At 43.0% G+C, this 16,560-nt stretch overlaps 1 protein-coding gene across 1 annotated transcript; it reads right to left on the reverse strand.

Annotated features, from left to right (window-relative positions):
• Positions 1 to 6,141: 6,141 nt before the first annotated feature.
• LOC148880558 (bax inhibitor 1-like) lies at positions 6,142 to 9,200 on the reverse strand. Its single transcript, XM_088962501.1, has 6 exons — positions 8,726 to 9,200; positions 8,075 to 8,218; positions 7,864 to 7,955; positions 6,869 to 7,055; positions 6,618 to 6,773; positions 6,142 to 6,499 (listed from the first exon to the last, which is right to left on the reverse strand). Exons 1-6 carry the CDS (start codon positions 8,840 to 8,842, stop codon positions 6,446 to 6,448), a joined length of 750 nt encoding a protein of 249 aa, XP_088818627.1. The 5' UTR covers positions 8,843 to 9,200; the 3' UTR covers positions 6,142 to 6,445.
• Between the last annotated feature and the right edge of the window lie 7,360 nt (positions 9,201 to 16,560).

The raw sequence follows: 16,560 nt of genomic DNA on the forward strand, positions 1-16,560 counted from the left end.
GGGGGATGTTTAGAACCATGTCCGTTTTTCAAAAAAAATGGTGCCACATCGGGTCTACATAGGCGTTTCAACGAATGCCCATGTATCTCATTGTTTGGTTCAACCGGTTATTAAAAAATCGGGCATGCCTTGAAAATCAGGACCTCACTGATACATGAAACGCCAATTTCATGCATTGGTGAATTGTTCCCCCCAACGGTTGACTAATGTGTATCCTATGCAGTGCTTACCAATGTTCAAAATATCAATATGCCCGATACGTTGATAGGGGTGTATTGGGTGAATCGATACACATTTTCAAGCCCTTTTTTTTTTCCCAACTAGTATAAGGGGGGGGGCAATTTAGGTCTCCTCTACCCCCTGAACCGGTCAGACCTCTGATACACCAATTGTAGGGGAGTATCAAAGGAGTCCCAGAATGATACATATCGACCAATATGGGCTGATACGTGTCAATACTTTGAACCTTGGTGCTTACCTATCAGCACATACATGAAAAACGATGACGAAAATCACCTTACCAAACAGCATAGTGTTGCTCACTGCCTACGTGGCACAAGTATTTTTCTTTTGTGAAAAACGGGTCTTGGAAGCATAGGCATTTTTTCTTGAAAATCGGTCCCAAAAACCGCCCACACTTCCAAACACCATGTAGGTGTGGTATTCTCAGATTGTGTTTTGGGATGTTTGATCCTCATTTCGATTCTCTATGTGTATATTGTATGCATATAAGCATGTATATAAAAGGTCAAATTTTTAAACTACCTTATGATTTAGCTAATAACTAATTCTATCTTTACTTTTTAACTATTGTCTTTCATCACCCTTATTGTTTTTTACAATTACCTAAAACCTTACTTATAGTTAACTCTCTATCATAAACTATTCACATGTTACATTACGTAATTTATATTTTTCAAAAATCTCTAATTTACCCCTATTTTTTCAAAAATCCTAACTTACCTTCAACGCTTCGTTCCAACGGCTTCTTCCATTGCCAAGGGTTTGCCTCTCCATTTCAAACATAGAAGATAGATCCGTGCAGCACTAGCACTTTCAATGAAGGTAGGGAATAGGACGGTAGAAGGACAATTGGTGGTAGGTGAAACTAGGCACTGAGGCACTCAATGAAGTCAGAGCCAAAAGTGTCCATGCACGTGTAAATTTCATACATCTGATAGTAACCGGGTGTGTTGACATTGCATATGATTGTAGGGGTGTATCCGGTTGCTTCTTCAATAGCTGTGGTGATTGTGTCCAAGCTGTAGAACTCACCATTGGGTTTGATTTCGATCCGACATCCTCAACGACTTGGAGCATTCCAGTCTCATTGTTTCAATGTCCAGCTTTTTCAGAACTTGCAACTACTTTCTAAAACCTGCAAGACATCGGTCATCCATTCTCACTCACCTCAAGACCCTTTTCCTATTTCTCTCGTGGAATTTTATGTATCGGAGCTCACCTTCCCAATGCCATATCAACGGGCTCGGACAAAGAAGACATAAGATTCTGCAAGCATCTTTCTCAAAAAAAGGGGAGAACTGTGGCAGCAGTAATAGAAGTGATTCATATAGAATAGTTCATTGGCTGAAAACCTTGGATTTGTTTGCAGCATTTTCAATTAATGATCTTATTAGAATCTGGAAGGAAATTGCAGATTCATTAAAAACTATGGAATTTGTTGGTAGGGGACAGAATTAATGTGGATCCAGCACCATAAATGGCATCAAAAGAGCAACTTGGTAGGGGACATCGGCATCGCATGCCCTTATATATATATATATATATATATATATAATTTCCTACTCCTGAATTTAGGAGATTCTGTTTCAGTAGGAAATTGCTAATTACAAGTTCTACTAACTGCAAGTTCCCCAAGAAATCTGGGAAACTACTATCCAAATACATCTAGGAAACGTGGGGATTAGGTTTCCCAATACTCCCCCTCAAATTGGCCCATGCATATTCCGAATGCCCAATTTGCCAAGAAAATATACAAATTTCTCTTTTACCAGAGCCTTCGTCAAGATATCAGCCAACTGCTCTATGGTTCGAACATGGCAAGTGACAATGTTCTCACGCTGTATCTCATCACGAACAAAGTGATAGTCAACCTCAATATGCTTTGTCCGCTCTTGGAGCACTGGATTCGCAACTATGTGCAAAGCTGCCTGATTGTCATAGTACAATCGCGCTGGTTCATCATGCGCCACCCCAAAAGACATAAGAAGTTTCTTTATCCACTTCATCTCACAGCTTGTCACAGCCATCAAACGATATTCGGCTTCTGCAAAGGAGCGCGACACAGTATGTTGTTTTTTCGTTTTCCAAGAAACCAACGATTGCCCCAATAGAACAAAGTAGCCAATCAATGACCGTCATGTCAGTGGGCAGTTTGCCCAATCAAAGTTGCAATAAGCATATAAACGCAGATCGCTATCAGAACGGAACAGTATACCTTGTCCTGGATATCCTTTCATATAACGCACTACGCGTAGAGCTGCCTCCCAATGTTCTTGTCGTGGGCTTTGCATGAACTGAGCTAGGATATGAACACAATAACACAGCTCAGGACATGTAATGGTCAAGTAGATCAACCATCCCACTAATCGTCAATACTGATTCGAATTTTCCATAAGAGCGCCCTTTTTCCAGTGCAAGATGATGAGCCAGTGACTCAAGCCCGCTCGGATGAGCTTCTCCTCAGAAGTGAAGTCTTTATAATGCAACCCGAGCTGAGCCAGTGACTGGAGCTCCTTCTTGGTCTTCCCGTCCAGGATGACACCAGGGTCTTGAACGGCTATCCTCCAATCGGTGGGGAAGGGCCACCCCGTATTGCTCCGGACTACGAAGTAGTCCCGCTTCCAAGCTGGGACTTTGCTCGGGAGCTTGTGTATGAGTTTGAAACCCGGGCGGGGGGACAGAAAGTAGGACCGCCTATGCCCGGGGAGAGCACCCGAAGTGCTCTTCTTTATAGCCAAAATTGTACTGAGAACATCTAAATCTATGGAGAGAGAACGGTCAAAGCAAAGAGAAATGGATCCCACCACATTCTGTATGGAATTCGGGTGGAGTTGGTCCAGGGTGATGTTAAAGTGTACCAACACCTCAACAATCAAAGGGTGAAGTGGAAGTCTGAGCCCGGCTATCAGTTGCTCCCTGAAGATCACGATCTCGTTGGGACCGTGCTCCCATGGGAAGTTGCCGATGGGAAGACTATACAAGTACTCATTAAGGGGGCGGAACCTCTGTATGAGGTCCTGAAGCCTCTCTGAGGTCATTATGGAAGGCCCGAACTGATCAGGTTCCTGACCTCGGTGGGAAGTGGACGTCAGATGACCCGAGGCCACCCGTACTTCGGACGACTGGGCAGTAGAGGGGACACCCTGAGCCAAGGTACCTACCTCAGGCTCGTCGATGAGATTGTCCACACTAGACGACATACCGAACTAAAAGAAAGAAACAAACTATAAGGGAAAAGGAAGCTCAAGAGGAGTCACTAAAGAAACGCAACCGGACTGGAAGAATAAAATGAACTGGAGGACCCGAGCTAAGAGACCCCTGGCGCAAGTTCAAACGCTAACAACGAAAGCTTTGTGGTGAAGAAAATGGCCAAGGGATCCCCTATTTATAGCTGCGACCGCGGGTTCTTCGAGGCGAAAATGATTTAGTGTGTTTTTTACGTCCGCGAAGTCCAAGTCGCGTGAAGTCCATGCGTAATCTGGACATGACTCGAATCTCTTTTCGGTCGAACTGGGCGCTAGACCAGTATAGCTAGACAGAACGTGCAACAACGCAGCTTAAATACCAACACCAAATCCACCTGGCGCGGCATGACCTCCATGCACTAGGTCACCGCCGCTAGCGCAGGGAGTGGGGGCAATTGATGGAGGGTGATTTGGCCCGACCTTGTAGCTCAGGTATACGTCGATGTGACCTTGCTCAAAGAGTGACTTAGCATGACAGTGCAACGGATGTGAGCACAACTCGGAGGGAAAGTCCCGTCGAGTTCAGTACGGCAACTCGGCAGGTAAACTACTCGCCGAAAGCCGCCTTGCCTACACCTCCTCCCCGGGGTTAAGGCACTTCGGGGGGTCCCGAGTTCGGGGCACCCTGACCCTTTTTGAGACCCGAGCTCCTCCCAATGGACCTCAGGCCACTCCCAAGCAAGAACACATTGATTCTTCTCCGAACGCCCCAAGGCACAAAGACCTCATGTTGGCTAGCTCGACATAACCAGCTACAGGCAGCCCGTCACTCAAAGGACAACCCAGCTCAGGGTAATTCGCAGGAGAACAGTTCGGTATACCATAGGAGGGTTTCCTGCCCGACCGCCGTATCCGACAAACCTGTGGACAGCAGGCATATCCCCCTCGCCGCGCCTGCCACCTTTAGAAAGGCGTCCCACACCTGACAAACACGCAACCTGCACGACGGCCCCGCGCATGCCACCTCAAACCTGTCTGTAATGGTTGTGGTAGACTGACAATGGCGGTTATACCTGCCCTATCAGAGGTCAGAGGGGCTGAAGCAACGAAATTCAGTTATAAGGGGCTTATTCTCAAGGAACAATGTATCTTCGAATCACATGCGTAACTTGCACTCTTAGCCTTTGTTCTCCTTTTGCTTCCTGCACCCAATACTAACTTAAGCATCAGAGCGTTCTCGCCGTAAAACCCCCCGGAAGTTCTTCCTCTTTCCTCTCGTCTCAGGTACCTCTCAAGAGCCACACGAGCGCCAATTAAGAGTGACCTGATTGCGCTACATCAAGTACATTTAGTCAATTATTGTTAGAAACAGTAAGAGTAGGGGTGAGCATAATTGGATTAAAACCGAAAAATCAAACTGAAATTCGATTTCGGATTAATCGGTTTTCGTTTTGTTATTCAGTTCTTTTGTATTTCGATTTTCGGTTTCGGTTATTATATCTAATAAATCGGTTAACTAAAAAACCGATTTAATTTTATAATTACACATTTTAAATATTATTTATATCAATATATATCGTATTTGGCTATTTACCAAATTTACAAAGTAAGTAAAAAGGTAAAAGTTAAAAGAATTCACTCTTCGTATTAAACAAGTACACTGTACCTGCGCAGGCGTCTAAGCGTCTTCCAAAGTCCCGTCAATGCAGTCGAAGAATGTCCAACTCTAAAATGTCAGAAATCTCTATTTTAAAGCAAGAGTGTCTGCGTCTCTACGACGACCATGATAAGTATAAACGAGGAAGAGAGGAATCAGGACGACGGAGAAGTTCGGCAGAAAATGGACAGGTCTCCCACTAGGGTCCCTAGGAAACGCTTGGTTTACAATGATTATGTTGGAAGGACTGAAGGAGATAGGTCTTTCGGCAGAAAAATGAATAATGCGGTAATGTCAGTCCATAGCAAGGAAACGAGCCACAGCACGCGACGGTGGGTTCCTGCAATTCTGCGAATAATGGGTTAATAAGGCGAGATCCAGGCAGAGATCGAGATCGAGGTCGCCTTTGTCACCTCACCCTGCTATAATCGAAGAAAGACTCGCAGCTCAACATCAGGAAATCCAAGGGCTTCTGGTCGATAACCAGAGATTGGCTGCCACCCATGTTGGGTTAAAGCAGGAACTGGTAGCTTCCCAGCATCAGCTGGCTGCAACGTATGGCTCATGTTGCTGCCTTGCTGGCACTTGGATGGAACTAACCCCGTGATGAACGAAAGATGGAAGTCCATGGTCGAGTTGTAGCCCGTAGGCTCCATCCATGTTGACATTCGAGTTTCTTCCTACCCCGACAAATGCAATGGAGCGAACACTTCAATAGATAATGATTGCGAATTGCATAAGCAATTTTTCTTATGAGTTGAAGCTTTATTCCCAATTTACCTGAGAATTTCAACTTACTAATCAATGTGACAGGCAAAGCTACTATTGGCAAAAATGTTGTTTAGCAAGATCTAAACTTTGGAAATCTCATTGACATAACGATTTAAGGCAAAAGAAGTGACTATGAGCACCCTTTTAATTCATTATTAGCTCGAAAGTCGAAAATAAGCCACCCCTTGACTGGAAAATGGACGAGGGCTGACAACTAAATCTTAAAATACCGGCAAATAGAAGTCGATAACTGTACTGGTTAATTAGTTAGATGTCATCCAGAACTTTAAATAAGCATAAACTCTTAGTCAAATTTTCACAGATAATGCAGTTACAAGCATGTATATGAAATTATCAACTACATAGAAATTTATCATCAACTGATTAAAGAGACTAGCACAGACTTTTCAACATCATTTTCATAAGATTTTTGAAATTACCAACTACATACAAATTTATCAACTAATTGAAGCGATTAGAACCGACTTTTCAACATCATTTGCATAAGATTTTTTGAACATTCCAAAACTATGAGCTCGTGTATATATGCAATATGTTAATGATAAGCTCGCAAGTACTCTGATGAAGATTAATTTCTCCGCTTCCTTTTCTCCTTCTCCTCCCTTTCACCGGCATTTTTCAACTGCAACAAATGGTAATAATCACATCAATATACGAAAATTCATGAAAAGATTGCAACCCATAATACCCAACAAGAGAGAGAGAGAGAGAGTCGTCCATAAATGTGAGCTTCCACTCACCATGATTACAAGAATTCTGACAAAAACGGCAACAAAATCGGTGAAGAGAGTCAAGGCGTGTTTTACGTAGTCAAGTTCTCCCAAGTGTGCCCTCTCAATTATCTCCTGGGTGTCCACCACCATGTACCCCAAGAACACCAAAAGCCCAAAATATAACTGCAGATATAATCAACCGGGAAACATATGCAATTCATATCAGCGTCATTTCATCACAGAGGGTGTTGTCTTGGTTAAGAAGCTCATTATCTCACCTCAAACTTGAAAATGGCTGTGGAACCTCCAAAGATGGAGGACGCAAAATGCAACCACAAGAGAATGGACAAGCCAGAAGACAACAAACCTCCCAAGTAAAGGAATTCCCTACGCCTGGCTAACATGGCTGCAGCTGAGAAACATCCAAAGGCCACAGAAGTCCCCACAAATGCGCTAATCAGAATTCTGCAATCAAAATAACTTTATATGGTAAGCACAAGCGATCTGCTAATTGTGATTATAACATTCAAAATCGATAGTCCAATCTTGAAGGGCTACAGATTGTAGTCCAAACAAAACAAATTAAAAGCCAAAGCTTATCTAGAACTAGTAAACTGAACCAATAAGACTATCCCATAGACTCGTACCCAAAGATACCACGGTTAACCTATCTCCCTTTTACATTCAAATTCCTACATCCATCAGTTATTTGCTGCCCCGAATCTCAGAGAATAAATAACCAAGAAAAGCTAGTCTTGGAATTCAATCCTAGCTCTAGGAGCATATATTCCTTCCTATAATCATTAATAATCTATTTGTTTTCCGAAATTGAATGAGTGAGGTAGACCAAACGAGATGGGGAAGCTCAAGGAAGTAGCAACACAGAAGAATAAGATAAAGTCCAGTGTCATGCCCTAAAAGGGCTAACTGATGAAACATCTAAAACTCTCACAGCCATGCTAATCCTCTCACAAACTACAAACACGATATATACACATAGTTCCTAGATACTACGTCCAGTAACCTGATTGAAGAGACTGACTAAATGAGAAATTAGAACACCTCATCTTGTATTTTATTTATTAATTAGACTCCATCCATCTTTATAAAAAGGGTTTGGTACATTGGGTTTCCTGCTAGAAAGTCTGAAAAAAAAAAAAAGAAAAAAAAAGAAAAAAAAGAAGATATGGTAGATACTGTTAAAGAGTTCCAACATTGCACCTAACAGATCCAAGCAAAGGCCAAAATCCATATACCGATGAATGAGATATACCTTTGATCAATGCGGATAACCACATCAATGAGAGGACCCACAGAAGCCCCTTCAAAGAGACCCGCTGCCATCAAGAGACCCACCCTTTTCCTCTGCTCGCCATTAAAGAAAATAAAATCAAATTAAGATGAATAATTAGGCAATGACAACGGCAAAGCAGAAATAGAATGAAGAAACGAAAAATAAAATACAAGATTACGAAGTCAAATACCTCTTCATATAGAGGAGTGGAGAGTAGCCATACGATGCTACCCATACATCCCAGCGTTGTCAGCAAGCCACCAATGTTCCAAAGGAGATGCAAATAAACTCCTATGGCCGAAGCTATCAGCGCGCAACATAACGTAAGATAAACCTGCGAAAAAACGACGAAAATAAGAAAAAATTGATAAACATTCAATGAAATCCCTAAAATGCAGAGTTTCCACGAACATGAAAAGAATCAAAATTATCTCCTCTCCGAGAAAAAAGTAAACAAAACTTGTCTGTGGGAAATATTAATTTCTATAACCACGTCAGGAAGAAAAAGCAAGATACACGAAAATATGCAAAGAAGGACAATAAACTCGTGAAAATAACAAAAAGGAAAAAAAAATAGAGAACTCAATAGCAATCGAACTCATATGGCAATCAGCACAAATGAGTCCACTTCCGAAACTTAAACCAAGGCTGGATAAACAAAACTGGAACACCGATAGCAAGAATCCGACTCAAGAAACGATTAGTTTGTACAGATCCATTTCGAAAAATCAATCGAAATCTCCATCAAAATGCGCAGATGAAGAAAAAGAACCCACAGCAAGGAAATGGAAGAACGTGACTAAAATGAAATGGGATTAAAGATTCTCGATGGAAAAATTACCTGTTTCAGATGGTTCTGAACGAGCGGAGAGATTTGCCGGAAATTCTTTAGGGATTCATAGCTCCAGCCACCCCGAGATGTGGACTGAAACGGAGAAAAAGATGAAAAAGCTTCCATTCTTTCGATTACACAGAAATGAGAAAATCAGAAAATAGAGGAAGATGAGGACAGAAACAAAGAAGACTTATCGGGAAGAAGATTTCAAGATGATTTAAGTTGAAAGCGAAATTACGAGGCCAAGATGGAGAGACGAAAGGTAGGTTTTATAGGTTCGAGGTTGAGTGTGTTTCGCAGCAGTTTCTGGATTTACCGCCGGAGGACTTTTTATTTTTTATTTTATATATCTCAATTACGAAATTATCCTTACGTACTCATCTTTGTTCTTTATTACGGAGATGCATTCAATTCGAATTTCTTGAAAGTTCGGAGAGCATCGGCATATGAGAAGGAAACGGGGCCCCAGAATGACCAAGGCGCGAATGATGACGACGACGGACCAATAGGATGACGAGTTGACGATTCTGCCGCTGCGTATTGGGTTATGCTTCTTGGCACGTGGAAAGCTCGAGTCTAGATCGTGAGTCCGCGTTCCGTGGACGTGGGTTCATTGGATGCGTAAGCCCTCCAATGAGAAGCGACCACGTCGGTTGGGCGGCAGTAAAGGTAAAGGCCCGTTAATTGAAGTGTCCGGTAAAATGACAGAAGTTCGAACCTCCCATTTTTTGTTTCTCTCCCACCTAACTCTACCCCACAAGCACGAGCCAATCCACACCGGCGTCAGTCAAATCGAAAGCCACCGACGGAGAGAGGGCTTTGATCTGGCGGTACGTTTTCTGGTCACCGTTCTTCTTTCTTGAAATTAAAGCACTTTTGGGCTCTAATATCAAAAAAACTAATATTTTTAATAAAATTAAAAAAGTATATTAATTTTTTAAAAATAATATCAAATAACCACAAAATTACTATTCATCTTCTTACTCTTAGATATCATTTATCTGCGTTGACCACCTCTCCTCGCATTTGCCTAACACCGCTACCTCTGCTCACCTTAGCCTCTACCTCCGCCCACCTCCAGAAGTGAAGGTGGGCAGAGGTATTGTCGAAGGCGGCAATAATGCTAATAAACGACCTGCAAGAGGAAGAAGATGAACAGTGTTTTTGCCCTTATTTGATATTATTTTTAAAAGTTAACATATTTTTAAAATTTTATTAAAAACATTACTTTTATTAATATTAGGGCCCAAAAATTGTCCTTATTTTCTATAATCATTTCTTTCTTCTTCCTAAAGTCATAAACTTCACATCGGTGTGGATTGAAGTTATTATAGCACAAAACTCTTGCAATCCTAGCCTCCCACCTCCACTTTTCATACTCAAAATCTGCTTACTCATTCCTTCAATAGCTCACGTGGTCACTTCGATGTTGGGAATCAATAACTCCTTGTCGGCGGTATTGTGGGTTTTGATGAGGTTGATTTGGCCCTCTAGTGATATAAGAACACGTGGCACCTCAAAACAGTAAGATGACATCTCATCACCATGCAAGTAAACCACAAAAGCACCTCAGATACCTCGAACCCGCATTACAACTTCAGTAGACTGAATTGTGAACAGGTCCGATAAAACGTCAGATCGGCATGAGAGGCGACCTACTTCCACCGATCTAACCTGAGTTCAACTAGTGACCTGCCTAACGTACCGGGTGACCTCCTCTTTAAGCGGGCTGTCGTATTCAATTTCTCCGATATCACAACACGGCGTCAAAAGAATTGGTTATCACCCCACCCACTTCAGGTGCAACTAGATAAGCACTACCCGCTTACGCAGAATCCATCTCTAGGCATGAAACCGCCTCCAAACTAGACGGGCCAAAGATCTCAAACGCACTTCGTGGGCCTCACGATAGCTTGCCTATATAAAGGCATCCCCTTCCTTAGAAAAGGTAGGTGCGATTTAGCATTCAGAGCTCTCTAGCTTTTTCGCTTTTTAGCTCTCTCGAAACTTGTCGCTGACTTAAGCATCAAAGTGCCCACCCCGAGTCAAGCAACCCGAGTACTCTAATCTCTCCTTTTGCAGCTCAGCTAGGCGGCCTACGTAGTCCAACATCCAGGCTATCCACCAATTGGGAGCAACAAATCACATACCATCAATTGACGTCGTCTATGGGAAGACTGTACAAAAAAGTTATATTCTCACACCTCTCTTTCAAATGTATTTTCAATGGCATCATTCAGTAATGCTGCCATCAACAACAACTTAGTCACAAAGGGGCAGGACCAACCCGTAGTGCACCTAGAGATCCCCTTTGTGACTAATGGGCAGTTTACTATTCCCTTGACCTTACAAAGCGTCTCTACCATACAAGATCCCAACTTCCCTTGAGCCCTTAGCGGTTCCTATTAGGATTGATGAGCGTCAATTTAACAAATTGATGTAGTATGTTTGCGAGATAAATCTGTAGACGAGGACATGGGAAGGATGCTTTGTTGCCATCGAAAGGATGCAACATCAACAACAATAGTAGCAATAGCAATACCAGCGAGGTCATTCTGTAGGGCATAATGCTAGCTAGAGTAAGAACCAACAACTCAACAACCAGAATCATAACCTAATACCTGACCCAACTTGTCGCTCTGACGATTAGAACTAGGTCCCGATAGAGGAACTAAGTTGGGCCACAACACCAATTCGGACCGAGGCTACCAACTCAACCGAGGGGTCCTAGAGAAGGCGTCGTAGACATACACATCACGCCATAGGAAGGAGTCGCCTCGCTTTGAATGACAACGAGGAGGTGGAAAAGAAAAAGGAGAATGAAGCCACCTCGTCAGCATAGCCGGTGTCCTGAACTTCACCACTAGTTGTTGAAATTCTCTTGTCCCCATGGCCAAAAAGAATTCAAGACCCCTATCCTATAATCCTATGACGAGACAATCAACCCAGTCGACCATATTGATAGTTTCTAAGCCCTGATGCAACTACATGGAGCAAATGACACACTTTTTGGGACACAACTCGGATGTGGGATTCGAGATTGCCGCAGGCTCCATTAAGAGTTGGAAACAGTTCGCCGATTTGTTCACTACACACTTCGCCACAAGCAAGCAATGCCCAAAGTCCATGACTTGCCTGCTCAATGTTGTACAATAACCCGATGAGAAGCTCTAGGACTACATCAAATGATTTAACCTGAACCAACTTCAAATTCCCAACTTCGACCCAACCATCCAGCTCACCGCAGCAGTCAACGATGTTCGGCACCCCGACTTGGTGTAGGAAGTTGAGTTGAAACCTCTGACCTCCATGAAGGAGTTCATCAACCAAGTGGCCAAGTTTACAAAGGCCGAAGAAACGCTTAGATCCCGGTTGGAGCTGAGCGAAAAACAAAAGATGTTAGAAGATGAGCTAGTGAGCAGCAAATAGCGGCAGAAGAGCAAGTCACCAAGGCGCAACAAGTCCCCCCACAATTGTTGCAACAAGTCATCACAGAAGAAATAAGTCTACGTACATAAGTGACAGATCCTTAGGGTTAGCATTCTCGCGCCCCACCCGTCCAAACCGTAACTACACAGCGTTGAATACGAAAAGCGGAGAAATTTTGATGTAAGTCAAGACCACCAAGTACATCAAATGGCCACCTCAAGTGAGAGGAGATCCTACTAACAGGAACTTGAACAAGTATTGCCACTTTCATCAAGACATTGGCCATGAAACTAAGAATTATCGTAACCTCAAGGACGAGAAAGAGGAGTTGATCCGTTGAGGTTACTTGAAGAAGTTCATTAGGCGAGATGACCAAAGCCGACCTACTGACCAACCAAGAGAAGTGCCACAATCGAGCAAGGACCAAAACAACCTCCTCGAGACCCACCAACAGCAGAGCGGTCCATCTGTGGTGTTATTAACACAATCACGGGAGGGTCCATAGTGGTAGGATGTAGCACCTCAACGAGAAATAACTGAGTTCGGGAGCTTGAACATGAGGACGAGAACTCACCGAAGCACCCTGGTGTGGATGAAGTGATTTACTTTATTGAGAATGACACTCGTAGGATTTAGTATTCGCACGACGATGCCCTCGTAGTCAAGTTAGTCATAAATGACTTTCGAGGTAAAGTGAATTCTAGTCGACCTTGCCTGATATTATCTTCTTGGAGGCATTTGAGCACATGGAGCTCAAGAGGAAGGATATGCAGCCGACTGGCGTTCCTCTAATTGGCTTTAGTGGATAAGTAGTCTGACCCCTAGGCCGGGTGAGAGTGATAGCAACAACGGGCTTGACACCGAATTTAGTACGTTTCAATCATGACTTTTCTAGTGGTTGCGACCCCTCACCCTACAACGCTATTTTGGGTTGACCTATCTTGCATGCTTTCTGAGCAATAGTGTCAACCCATTACCTATCGATGAAGTTTCCAACAATGTGAGGTGATCAGCTCGAGTCCCGTAAGTGTTACGTGACCGCACTAAAGGGCAAAGGAAAGCAGGGCATTGACATCGACCTAGAGCCGCCACCAGAGAACAACGACGAGAGAGCTCATCACATGGAAGACACTATCTTGGTGCCCCAATCTCAGATATTGACCCCGATAAGATAGTGCAGATCGGAGCTCGCCTCATAGAACCATTGCGCTCTGACCTAGTAAGTTTTTTAATTAAAAATATAGATGTTTTTGCTTGATCGACAGCGGAAATGTTTGGCATAGACCCCTCTATCATAACTCATACGCTAAATGTTGATCATTCAATCAAACCAGTCTGACAGAGAAAAATTAACCTCGCCTAGGAGTGATGGAGGATAGTAAATGAGGAGGTCGGGAAGCTCCTCGTAGCAAACTTTGTTATAGAGGTCCAATACTCGAGCTAGATTGCCAACTTAGTGCTCATGAAGAAAACCAATGGCAAGTGGTGCGTTGACTACACCAACCTCAATCGAGTATATCCAAAAGAGGACTTCCCTCTCTCTAGGATTGGTCGCCTAATAAACGTGACCTCAAGGTTTGAGCTATTGAGTTTCATGGATGCATACTTCGGATACAAGGAAATCCAAATAGGTCCTATCGATGAAAAAAATACTACTTTTGTAACCGAGACGGGCTTGCATTGTTATAAAGTTATGCCCTTTTGTTTAAAAAACGTTGGAGCGACCTACCAATGTCTTGTTGGTAAAGTTTTTTCTAAGTTAATTGGAAATAAAATTGAAGCCTATGTTGATGATATAGTAGTAAAAACCCAGTTTTCAAATTCTTTGATTTTTTATCTTAATTGCGTTTTTGACATTCTAAGAAAATACAACATGAAACTCAATCTGAAAAGTGTGTCTTCGGGGTCACATTGGGCAAGTTCCTTGGGTACATAGTGAATCGACGTGACATTGAAGCCAATCTATATAAAATCCAGGCCGTCCTAGATATGAGACTCCTTAGATCAATTAAAGAACTTCAAAAGCTAACAAGTCAGATAGCTGCCTTGAACTAGTTTATGTCTAAGTCGGTTGGGTGGTGCCTTTCATTCTTCAAGGCCATAAAAAAGAACTAAGACTTCAAGTGGAAAGAAGAGTGCTAGCTCGTGTTTGATGAGCACAAGAGGTACCTCAATTCGCCACCTTTGTTAACCAGGCTAGAACTTGGGGACAAGCTCAAAATCTACCTCTCTATGAGTGATGAGGTAGACAGAGTGCACCGACTTGTCTACTACATGAGTAAAGTCTTGCACGCCACGGAGTCTAGGTACCCAAACATCAAGAAGCTGGCCTTTTCATTGGTATTGGTAGCTTGAAAGTTGTGACCTTTATTTTCAGGCCCATATTGTTGTGGTCTTAATCGATCAACCTCTAAAATAAGTCATCTAGAAACCTAAGGTCTCAAGTAGGTTGACAAAATGGACAATCGAGTTCAGTAAGTATGACATCCGGTTTAAACTGCGCCTAGCGATCAAGGCATAGGTCCTGGTTGACTTCTTCATCGAGTGCACATTCAACACATTGACCCTTGAAGTTGTTGAGCTTGTGACCACCTTGGAGGCGTCAACTAGTGCAACACCCTGCCCAACTTGGGACAAGGAGTCCTAGATCCTCCATGTGGATGATTCATCTATGGACATAACGGGGTAAAGCTAGAGTATACTCTCTAGTTTGTGTTTCGAGCGTTGAACAATGAAGCTAGGTACGAGGCATTGATAGCTGGGCTATTGTTGGTGAAGGAGGTTGGTGCAAAGCATCTCGTGGTGTGCAACGACTCGTAGCTAGTGGTGAACCAAGTGAATGGGCAGTATGAGGCCCGGGAGTCCGCCATATTGGCCTACTTGGCCAAGGTTAGAGAGTTCTTGCCAAACTTCTACTCTTGGTACATTCATCAAGTGCCGAGGCTGATGCGCTCTCAAAGCTGGATAGTGCATCATACACTACAAAGATAACGGTCTACATTAAAGTTCTACCATGACCTATCATAAAAGGGTGGCATAAGAGGTTGCTCCTATTTTAGCTATAGAGCCGGGTAGGATGGATCTGCTCGTTGACTATCTACGCCATGAGACTCTACATGCTGAGTGTAATACAATTTGGAGGGTGGAGCGACAGTCAGCTTGCTATGTAATCATAGGCAAGCAACTGTACTACAGGGTGTTTATGTTCCCCTACTTGCGCTACTTGCACTCAATTGAAGCAAGCCTAATGCTATATGAGATCCACGAAGGCCTCTACGGAGGACCCCTAGGAGGGTAGGGCGCTCACCCAAAAGGCACTATGACAAGGCTATTATTGGCTCTCAATGAAGGCGGACACATTAGAATTAGTTCGGAAGTGTGATAAGTGCCAATGACATGCCAACATACTACACCAACCCGCTACTAACTTGACCTGGTGGGGGATAGATATCCCTGGTCCTTTTCCACATGCGACCAGGCAGATGAGGTTCTTGGTTGTTGCGGTTGACTATTTTGTGAAGTGGGTGGAAATCGAGCCATTGGTATCCATCACAACTCAGAACGTGCAGGATTTTTCTGTAAGAGCATTGTTTGTAGATTCAGACTCTCCAAGGTATTTGTTTCAGATAACGGGAAGTAATTCAAAGACATTAAGTTCCAGAATTTGTGTGCCAAGATGAGAATCTAACAAAACTTTACATCGTTGGCCCATTCCTAGGCAAACGGTCAGGCTGAAGTGACGAACATGGTGATATTACGTGAATTTAAAGCTCGACTCTCTCAAATTAAAGGTTTGTGGGTGGACGAATTGTCCAATATCCTTTGGGCCTACCAAACTACTATCAAGATGACGACCGGGGAAACTCCTTTCAACCTAATGTATGGAACGGAGGCTGTCATTCCAATGAAGATTGAGATGCTGACCTTACGGTTGAGATATATGATAAGGAGGCTAATGAGAGTGAGCAATAGAATAATATGGTGGATTTTGGTGCTTTCTAAGCTTGGATTTTTGATAATATTGTATGGTTAATTAATGGACATAGCCCTGCATAAACTTACCAAATGAATATACAGTTTTTCAAAAACTCACATACAAATAAATGTTTTTTCTATAATCAAAATTCAGAAAAACTGAAATCCATAGAATAAAAACGCACCCTATGTCTATGGACATAGCCCCTTCCTTTTGCTACCTTTTCTTTCAAACCAAATGCAGCTTGAATTACATAATGTGGGATCCAATCCCTTCTCAGGCTCTAATATGCTGAAGGTACATGAGGCTGGGATCCACCATAAAAATGGACCCGTGGTGTGGGGTTGGAACATGTACCGTTGGCAGGAGATACGGACTCGAGCAAACGATTCCTCGACGACCCAACTTGGCAGTTGGCAGTAGGCACAGGATAGCA

The sequence above is a fragment of the Nelumbo lutea genome, chromosome 1, assembly GCF_056320005.1.
Source record: "Nelumbo lutea isolate HS-2025 chromosome 1, American lotus-T2T, whole genome shotgun sequence".
Taxonomy (NCBI): Eukaryota; Viridiplantae; Streptophyta; class Magnoliopsida; order Proteales; family Nelumbonaceae; genus Nelumbo; species Nelumbo lutea.

What these genes read in the sequence shown, in the direction of transcription:
- LOC148880558 (XM_088962501.1), bottom strand. Translation starts at nt 8,842, where the DNA reads ATGGAAGCTTTTTCATCTTTTTCTCCGTTTCAGTCCACATCTCGGGGT. An exon ending in CCACTCCTCTATATGAAGAG is followed by an intron (nt 7,956 to 8,074) that starts GTATTTGACTTC and finishes AATGGCGAGCAG; the next exon opens with AGGAAAAGGGTGGGTCTCTT. An exon ending in GTTATCCGCATTGATCAAAG is followed by an intron (nt 7,056 to 7,863) that starts GTATATCTCATT and finishes TTTTGATTGCAG; the next exon opens with AATTCTGATTAGCGCATTTG.